Source organism: Artemia franciscana, chromosome 10, assembly GCF_032884065.1.
Source record: "Artemia franciscana chromosome 10, ASM3288406v1, whole genome shotgun sequence".
NCBI lineage: Eukaryota > Metazoa > Arthropoda > Branchiopoda > Anostraca > Artemiidae > Artemia > Artemia franciscana.
In genome coordinates, this window is record NC_088872.1 from 16,151,801 (window position 1) to 16,162,617 (window position 10,817).

Sequence of the window (10,817 nt, forward strand, 5' to 3'; positions counted from 1 at the left end):
TTTTTTTTGACACGAAAAAAAATAACACTTGGCAATTTAGTCCATCTTAAGAGGAACAAAATTTCTGAAAAAAAGAGCGGTGTTTCCACCTCCTGAAAAGTCCCCTAAAGGCTAGAGTATCTTTTTACGCTTCGCTGAAAACACAATATATTTTGAAAAGCTTCTTTTTCTATTGAACAGTGATTATAATAATAATATATATCTATATATATAAAAATAAGTTGTCTGTCTGTCTGTCTGTGGATGGATCAGGTGACGTCACCTGAAAAAACTGGATCAGGTGACGTCAAAACTGAAAAAACTAAAAAAGGCAAAAACTACAAAAAAAACTAAAAACTAATAAAAAAATAAAAAAGCTAAAAAACTAAAAAAACTAAAAAAAGGCAAAAACTACAAAAAAAAACTAAAAACTAATAAAAAAGCTAAAAAACTAAAAAAACTAAAAAAGGCAAAAACTACAAAAAAAACTAAAAACTAATAAAAAAAAAAAGCTAAAAAACTAAAAAAACTAAAAAAACTAAAAAAAGGTAAAAAACGAAAAAAACTAAAAACTAAAAAAAACTAAAAAAAAGGAAAAAACTGAAAAATAAGCTAAAATAAAGGTAAAAACCAATAAAAAACTAAAAAAAAAAACTGAAAAAACTAAAAAAAGGCAAAAACTACAAAAAAAAACTAAAAACTAATAAAAAAAGTAAAAAAGCTAAAAAACTAAAAAAACTAAAAAAACTAAAAAAAGGTAAAAAACTAAAAAAAATAAAAAATAAAAAAAAACTAAAAAAAAAGGAAAAAACTGAAAAATAAGCTAAAATAAAGGTAAAAACCAATAAAAAACTAAAAAGAAAAAAAGGAAAAAACTAAAAAAAATTTTCATCTAAAAAACTAAAAAAAACTAAAAAAGGTAAAAACTAAAAGAACTAAAAAAGAAAAAAATAAATGACGAAACTCAAAGAGAAAGCGACCAGGACAAAAGGAATGTTCGATTAGCAATCAACAAAGCACCGGGACACAGGGAGTATAAATGACGACCAGGACATAAGTAAAAAAAAAACTATCTATATATATAAAAATAAGTTGTCTGTGGATCTGTGGATCGTGGATCAGGTGACGTCACCTGAAAAAACTGGATCAGGTGACGTCAAAACTGAAAAAACTAAAAAAAGGCAAAAACTACAAAAAAAAACTAAAAACTAATAAAAAAAATAAAAAAGCTAAAAAACTAAAAAAACTAAAAAAAGGCAAAAACTACAAAAAAAACTAAAAACTAATAAAAAACTAAAAAAACTAAAAAAAGGCAAAAACTACAAAAAAAACTAAAAACTAATAAAAAAAATAAAAAGCTAAAAAACTAAAAAAACTAAAAAAACTAAAAAAAGGTAAAAAACTAAAAAAACTAAAAACTAAAAAAAACTAAAAAAAAGGAAAAAACTGAAAAATAAGCTAAAATAAAGGTAAAAACCAATAAAAAACTAAAAAAAAACTGAAAAAACTAAAAAAAGGCAAAAACTACAAAAAAACTAAAAACTAATAAAAAAAGTAAAAAAGCTAAAAAACTAAAAAAACTAAAAAAACTAAAAAAACTAAAAAAAGGTAAAAAACTAAAAAAAATAAAAAATAAAAAAAAAACAAAAAAAAAGGAAAAAACTGAAAAATAAGCTAACATAAAGGTAAAAACCAATAAAAAACTAAGAAGAAAAAAAGGAAAAAACTAAAAAAAATTTTCATCTAAAAAACTAAAAAAAACTAAAAAAGGTAAAAACTAAAAGAACTAAAAAAGAAAAAAATAAATGACGACACTCAAAGAGAAAGCGACCAGGACAAAAGGAATGTTCGATTAGTAATCAACAAAGCACCGGGACACAGGGAGTATAAATGACGACCAGGACATAAGTAAAAAAAAAAATTAACAAAACTAAAAAGAAGTTAAAAACTACAAAAAAACTAAAAAGAAAAAAAAACTAAAAACTAATAAAAAAACTAAAAAATCTAAAAATCTAAATAAACTAAAAAAGAAAAAAAAAGGAAAAAAATAAAGGAGAAAAACAAAACTAAAAAACGAATGTATATACAGACCGGTACACCGGGATACAAATGACGACCGGGACACAGGGAATATAAATGACGACCGGGACACAGGGACACAACTACAACGGGGACACCGGGGGAAACAGGGGGATATAAATGACGACCGGGACAAAAAAACTAAAAAGAAAAAAAAAACTAAAAACTAATAAAAAAACTAAAAAATCTAAAAATCTAAATAAGCTAAAAAAGAAAAAAAAAGGAAAAAAATAAAGGAGAAAAACAAAACTAAAAAACGAATGTATATACAGACCGGGACACCGGGATACAAATGACGACCGGGACACAGGGAATATAAATGACGACCGGGACACAGGGACACAACTACAACGGGGACACCGGGGGAAACAGGGGGATGTAAATGACGACCGGGACACCGGGACAGGGAATGGTCGATTAGCAATCACCATCAACAAAGCTCAAGGGCAATCATTAGAATCATGAGGTATAGATCTGAATACAGATTGTTTTCCCATGGACCATTATATGTTGCATGTTCAAGAGTCGGTAAACCTGACAATCTATTTATATGCAAAGACAATGGGACAGCAAAGAATGTTGTATATTCGCAAGTTTTACGTAGTTAAAACCATATATATATATATATATATATATATATATATATATATATATATATATATATATCTATATTCACAGGTGGGACATAGGGACACAACTACAATGGCGCGTAACTATTATGGCGCGTAACGACTTACGCGCGCGGGGGGGCTTGGGGGGGGGGGCACGAAGCGCCCCCACCAACTAGGTGTTGGGGTGGCGCGAAGCGCCACCCCAACAGCTAGTATATATATATATATATATATATATATATATATATATATATATATATATATATATATATATATATATATATATATATATATATATATATATATATATATATCTGTATATATATATATATATATATATATATATATATATATATATCTGTATATATATATATATATATATATATATATATATATATATATATATATATATATATATATATATATATATATATATATATATATATATATATACCATAGTCATGATACTAAATGTCTGCGAAATTCTTTTGATGCTAGCTTATTTGTCACAGTTAATTGTGTTTGAACAGTCTAAATTGCACTCATTTTATAACTGTTTTCTTCCTTTTAAATCCTAGTCTTATGAAATACCTTGCAACTAAACTAAATACATAAAATTCCAATATAGGTAATCTTTTCTGATTCTCCCTGAAAAACTTGGAATTTAATTAAGGATAAAATTAGAGAAATAAAAAGTTAACACATCCTGATGTATTAATTAATATAAATGGTGTAGAAGTTAGAGCACCGCAATATGTTGCTAGTATGTTTAGCGATTATTTTATTGATGTTTGGTCAATCAATTGTTTCAGCAGGAATAGATTTGTCCCCTTGCAGGTGGCATAAAGAATATTTAACCCCCCCCCCCCCAATGAATGTATGAGCATATTTGTGGCCCCTGTTAGTTTTGCAGATTTCCAAAAGATTATCAAAAATATAAAAAACGGTAATTCAGTGGGACATGATGAACTATCAACAAATTTGTTAAAGAGTATTGCCGGAGTTATTGTTGAACCACTTATCCACATTTTCAATTTGAGTATCAATTCATTTCCTAATAGATGGAAAATTGCCCGAGTAATTCCGTTGTATAAACAAGGTGATAAATCTGATGTAAGTAATTATCGTTCAATTGCCATTTGTCTAATTTTATCGCCGTTATCTAAAGTGTTTAAAATTTTAAAAGAAAGAGTTTCTAGCTATTTGGATAAAAAAAAATTCTTTACCAAATATCAATTTGGATTTAGGGCAAACCGTTCGACAGAACAAGCAGTTGCAGCTCTTTTATTAGAAATAAATGATTATTTAGATGATGATTTCCCTGTGGCTACTGTTTTCTATGATATAAAAAAAGCATTTGACACTTTAAATCATGAAATTCTTCTTGACAAAATTATAAATTCTGGCCTAAGAGGGAAAGGATTACAAATTATTAAATCATACCTGTGCGGACGCAAAATCCCAGTAGATATCGGTGGAAAAAATGACTAATTTAAAAAGCCTTATTGATATTGATGTCCCAAGGCTCAGTATTAGGTCCACTTTTATTTTTGACTTATATCAATGATCTTCCACGAGATTTGCATGAGAATATCAGCCATGCAATTCTCTTTGCAGATGATACAGCTATATCAGTTAAAGCGAGGGATTCATCGACATTGATCGAAAATCTGACTATAAGTTTTACCTCAGCTAATCGATGGTTTGTTTCCAGTAATCTAGTACCGAATTTTACAAAAACTAATTTTATGGTTTTTGGTTGTTCAAAACGTGCCACTCGAGATTTCTTATCAGGAGCTTTATCGTGTGAGGAATATTTTTCCTTTTACCATTTTAAAAATAATTTACCACTATCTAATTGCTTCTTATTTGAATTACTGCTCAGTTGTACATCTTAATACATTTTGGAAGCATATAAAATCTTTACAGGTACTACAAAATAGGGCAATAAGAATACTTGGAAATTTTTAACGTCGGCCTTAAAAACTTGAACATGTTTCGGAAATTAAAACGTACTCTTTTTCTTAAATTTGTTAGATTTAAATGATATACGAGTATTAAATACTTCTATATGGTATTTTCAAATCCAAAATTCTAAAAACTATTTCTATGATAAATCACTGTTAATTTTACTTCCTCGTTCGGATTGTCGGAGGTCTGGGAAGTACCGAATTCCTTTTGTAAGTTCTGAAAGGTCAAGGTTTTTGATTAGGTACCAAATACCCTTCATTGCAAAGAATTATAAGTTGAATGACAAAATTCTGTTTGATCCATCCCAAAAATCTCAGCTAAATCTAAAAAAACAAATATTAAAGATTGTTTGCTAAAATTTTGATTATTCACCATTGATGATGGAAATAAAATTATTTGATCTTCTTCTTTGTGTGTTTTGTTCGTTTGTGAGTTTTTTATATTTTGTTCGTTTTTTGCCGTGTTAAATTTTGGAATCATTATTATGGTGAGATGTTAATTTTTTTCTATTTTTTGCACTGTCCCAGCCTTACGAGCTCTGCTCTCTGTTGGGGCATAATATTGTTTTGTATTTCTTAAGTTGAATAAAAAAAAGTTGAAAGTTAAGTTAAAGTTATTCAGCCTTCCCATTTTGTGATAATCGGTTTAGTTTTACCAGTTTATGCTTTTCTAATATTTCTATAATCTAATTTTCAGCAACGAAGTCTTCTGTTTAAGTAAATTTCTCTCAAACGCATTGAAAAACAATCGGGTAAACAAAACTTTCAGTTTAAAAAAATCCATTTGTTTTTCAGTATTGCAGAAATTATACTCTAGCTCTTAGCAGGATTTGACAAGGGAGGAATAACGTCACGCTTAATTGCTGATGTTTCTGTTATTTTCAAGTTCTGCTCTTTAACTTCTAATTTCTATTCGTTTTGTGTATTACCTATATGCATTTTGTGTTTGTCCTATATAAATTAATCTTTATTTGTTTTAAGCTTTGATATAGGTCTTTTACATTTTATTGAAAAAAATTGGTTCTTAATTGGATGTCACTTTAGTTGTTTAACTGAAATTTTCGTTTCATCTCATGTAGCTTATATAAGTAGTATTTAATTATTAATAACTGTAATTAACAGTCATAATAGTAGCAGTATTAAAATTAGTTCATTTTCTTCTTAAAAGAAAATTTTCTGACAGAAGTGATGAGCGAAGTTGAAAAATTTGAATAACTTGGTGAATGAAGCTGACTCGTGATATTTCCGGACTTTGTAGAATTCTGAAAATTAACGCTTCAATGAAAACTTAAAATCGACGCCAAGAAAAATACTTTTCTTTTAAGAATAGAAAGTGACTTAAGGAGTATGCATAAAAAAAATGGTCTCATCATACTCTTAAAAAAAAAATTCTGACAAAAGTGACGAGCTAAGTTGAAAAATTTAAATAACTAGGTGACTAATAACTAGAAGAATAAAGCTGACTCGTGATATTTCCTGACTTGGTAGTATTCTGGAAATTAACGCTTCAATGAAAACTTAAAATCGACGCCAAAAAAATACTTTTCTTTTAAGAATAGAAAATTACTTAAGGAGTATGCAGAAAAAAATGCTGCCATAATGCTCTCTTTATAATGCTCTTAAAATAAAATTTTCCGACAGAAGTGACAAGCTAAGTTGAAAAATCTGAATAACTAGGTGACTAATAACGAGATGAATGAAACTGATTCATGATATTTCCCGACTTTATAGAAATCTGAAAATGTAACGCTTCAATAAAAACTTAAAATTTACGGCAAAAAAAAATAAACACTTTTCTTTTAAGAATAGAAAAATGACTTAAGGAGTATGCAGAAAAAAAAATAGTCCCATCATACTCTTAAAAAAAAATTCTGACAAAAGTGACGAGCTAAGTTGAAAAATTTAAATAACTAGGTGACTAATAACTAGAAGAATGAAGGTGACTCATGACATTTCCTGACTTTGTAGAATTTTGGACATTAACGCTTCAATGAAAACTTAAAATTGACGACAAAAAAAATAAGCCCTTTTCTTTTAAGAATAGAAAATTACTTAAGGAGTATGCAGAAAAAAATGCTCTCATAATGCTCTCTTTATAATACTCTTAAAAGAAAATTTTCTGATATAAGTTGAAAAATCTGAATAATTAGGTGACTAATAACTAGGTGAATAAAGCTGACAATATTTTCTGACTTTGTAAAATTCTGGAAATTAACGCTTCAATTAAAACTCAAAATCGACGCCAAAAAAAAAGGACTGTTCTTTTAAGAATAGAAAATTACTGTAGTATGCAAAAAAAAAGATAGTTTATAATGCTCTCAATAATCTTTCACCGGTGATATTGCAGGCAAACATTAGCGCATAATTCACCTTCCAAAAAGCACAAGCAAGCTCGGTTTTCAGTAAAGTGCTATTTCTTCAGAATTCTACATGTACAGAAAATTGTCATAAGTCTGGCTGTTTCAGCTAGTTTTAGAGCTAGCTAGCAGGCTGTATAAACTGCGCATCAATAACTTTCGCTCGTTCAAAGTTTCAACTTCGCTCTTTACTTCCATCAGTAAAATGTCGTTTTCTAAATTAATTTTTATTGTTTTTAGATTTTTTAAATGTCCGCAAAAAATATCATTATATGATTTTTGTCATATAAGGGGATGAAACTAAAGACGTCACCGTCGGTTTTTATTAAACTAGGGTGAAATTAGTAAAAATTGTAATTTTTACTTCCTATGTCTCTTAAACTTTCCTACAAAAAAGTGCAAGCTTGTCATATATAGAACCCAAGGGATATATCATCTTTGAGATGTTGTAGATAAAAACTATCTATACATTTACATTTTGCATAGCTGTTAGATTTGCAAACAATCTACAACTAAAACTTTCAACTTACTAAATAAAAGAGAAAATTTTCCCTTAACCCGTTAAGTGAAAAACCTTACTCTCTCCTATGACCAAAAATTGTATTAAAATTTAATGTGTTTCAGGGACATGTAATAGCTGTTTTTGTAGCAAGAGATGGAGACCTTGGAATCAATCAACCGATTCGTTATGAGCTCCGAGAAGGTATTTTTTGTTCAACTTTCTATGAAGTTCCTTGTAAAGCTTGTTTACTTCATCAACTGAACAAATAAACAAACTCTGTTGCCTCCTAAATCCTTTTTATGATGGAAAGTATTTTAACGGTTCTTTAGACATTAAGTATCTGTTTATTAAGTTTTAGGAACTTTCCCCACTTTGCATAAAGCAAGTAAAATGTTAGCCTACTAGTATTTTTTTTTATCTGATAACCAAAATTTGTAAGTAACACTTAAGAAACACCGTGTAGACTTTAATGAGGAATGATATTTGAAAATTGGACTTTATATAATCGGATAAAAATTGGAGAATTTTTGAGGAATTGGAGAAAAGTTGGATATCTCGAGCACACAAACTCTATAAAAACTAAATAATATCAAACTACACCAAAACATAAAATTTTGGGGAAAAGGGGGCAAATCATGTTTCCTCTGACCCTCATAAAATAGTAAATAATATATTTCTTTTTCTCTCTCTTTTCGAGAATATCAAACAGTTCGTGGCAACGAACTATAGCAAGAAGCGACCCGGCTCAATAGTAAACAAAACTCCGAAAAATGGGGTGATGGGATTTTGGTACTAATAGATACATCAAAAGAATCCGATTTGTATGCTGATTTTAGATGCATAAGTTTCATCAAATTCAGTCTTACCCATCACAAGTTATGAGCCTGAGAAAATTCGTCGTATTTTGGAAGGTAGGAGGAAATACCCTCTAAAAGTCATATAATCTTAAGGAAAATCAAACCATCGCATTCAGCGTAACATAAACTCCTACTGTAGAAGTTTCAAGCTCCTATCTACAAAAATGTGGAATTTTGTATTTTTTACCAGAAGACAGATCACGGGTGCGTGTTTATTTATATTTTTTCCCAGGGCTGATCGTATCGACCCAGTGATCCTAGAACGTCGTAAGAGGGTTCATTCTAAGGGAAATTTAAAGTTATACTGTCCTTTACTAGTGACCAAAAAATAGAGGGCACCTAGGCCCCCTCCCATGCTCATTTTTCCCAGAGTCAACGGATCAAAATTTTGAGATAGCCATTTTGTTCAGCATAGTAGAAAACCTAATAAATATGTCTTCTAGGGACGGCTTATTCCCTTACAGTCCCAAGGGGAGGGGCGACAAGTTAAAAAGTTTGACCAGTGCTTACACATAGTAATGGTTATTGGGAAGTATACAAACGTTTTCAGGGGGATTTTTTTCTTTGTTGGGGAGGGGCTTAGGAGAGGAGTCTACATGGAAGGATCTTTCCATGGAGGAATTTGTCACGGGAGAAGAAAACTTCCATGAAGGGGGCGCATGATTTTCTAGCATTATTTAAAACAAAAAAAAAAACAAAGAAAAAATAAATATGAAAAAAAAATTCAACTGAAAGTAAAGAGCAGCATTAAAACTTAAAACGAACAGAAATTATTACGCATATGAGGGGTTCATCTTTTCCAAAGTACCTGCTCTTCACGCTAAAGTATTTTTAGTAATTTTGACTATTTATTCTATGGCCTTTGTGATTCAGGGGTCATTCTCAAAGAACTGGGACAAATTTTAAGCTTTATTGTAAAGAGCAAGGCATTGAAGAGGGGACAAACCCCTCAAATACCTAATAAAAATACACGAATATAGAAGTTCCTTACGTAATTCAATTCGTAAGTTACGTATATTTTTTGCTAATAAAGCATTCGTAAAAAATTAAAAGTTCTAGTTGCATTTTTAGTAACCAAAAGATTGGAGGGTAACTAAACCTCATCCCCCATCCTTTTTCTCACAATCGTCCGACCAAAACTAAGAAAAAGCCATTTAGCCAAAAAAAGAGAACAAAATCAATATGCAAATTTCGTTTCAAGCATTCATATGCAGAAACCCAAAATCAAAATATGTATTGAATCAAAAACGTTCAGTAAATAAATAAAAAAACAGGTTTTTTTAAGTGAAAGTAAGGAGCAACGTTAAAGCTTAAAACGAACAGAAATTACTCCGTATATGAAAGTGGCTGTTTCCTCCTCGACTCCCCGCTCTTTACGCTAAAGTTTTTTACTTTTTTAAAAATATATTTGAGAGAAAGAGTCAAACTTTAGCGTAAAGAGCGGGGCGTTGAGGAGGGAACAGCTGCTTTCATATACGGAGTAATTTCTGTTCGGTTTAAGTTTTAAGGTCGCTATTTACTTTCAAAAAAACTTGTTTTTTTTATTTTTAATCGCCTAGTAGGCTCTGCCTCTTGTGTTGTAATGCTTGGAAAAAATAAAACACCTTTTTTTTAAAAAAAAACTTCCAAATTTGCTCTTTTCTAGTAAAATGTATCTATAGGCTTACAAATTTTTGAAAAAATGCTTTGAACACCAATCCATAGAAGTGACTATATTTAAATTCGTAACCACTGAGTTTCCAGAGAATCCTTCAATAAATATGCTTATTATTAACATGATACCATCATCCTATAGAAATCTTTTCAGTTCCTTACTTAATGTTTTGAAGTACAATAAAATTTTTGGTTGAGTGACAGGGTCCAAGATGCACAACAGGGTTTACTTACAAATTTTGTTGTAAAATTAATTGACTCTGCTCACCCGTACCTCTTCTAATCTGTGCTACAATAGCCTGTATTATTTTTTTTCTGTTTCCACATTTAGTCAGACAGTTCGTGATAACAAACCGTGAGTAATCTTACTGCTTTCTCTTGTCACTCCTTAGAAGGAGCGAATTGAGCTACTAGCAACAGAAACTCAAAAAAAAAGTTTTAATAAAAATATGCGTATCAAAAGATAGTGTTTTTATGGTGATTTTAAATACTTAAAATTCGTTGAACTTAATGTTACGTATGAATAGCAACACCTCCGAGAAAATACAAATAAGGAAAAAACAAACTCAAAAGGGTGAGTAATTTGGTTAAAATTACACTATGAATTTTATTGCATCAAAGAATTTTATTGCAAATGTTTCAAACTTCTGTCCAAGAAAATACGAGATATTGTATTGTTCTCGAGACGGATGATCACGGAAAATTCGTTTCTTTTTTCTTTAATACGGGTGATTGTATTGAACCAAAGGTCCTAGGTCCTCAGGAGAAGGCTTTTTCAGATGGAAAATAAACGTTCAAGTGCTGTTTTT

General features: G+C 29.8%; 1 protein-coding gene across 1 annotated transcript in view; it reads left to right on the top strand.

Moving 5' to 3' along the window:
* The window catches only part of LOC136032405 (protocadherin Fat 4-like), a gene marked incomplete at its 5' end in the record, with an annotated part of 30,516 nt that extends 22,749 nt beyond the window's left edge, over positions 1 to 7,767 (top strand). The window contains 1 exon segment of the mRNA XM_065712715.1: positions 7,621 to 7,767. Coding sequence (XP_065568787.1) covers positions 7,621 to 7,767 — 147 coding nt within the window.
* Between the last annotated feature and the right edge of the window lie 3,050 nt (positions 7,768 to 10,817).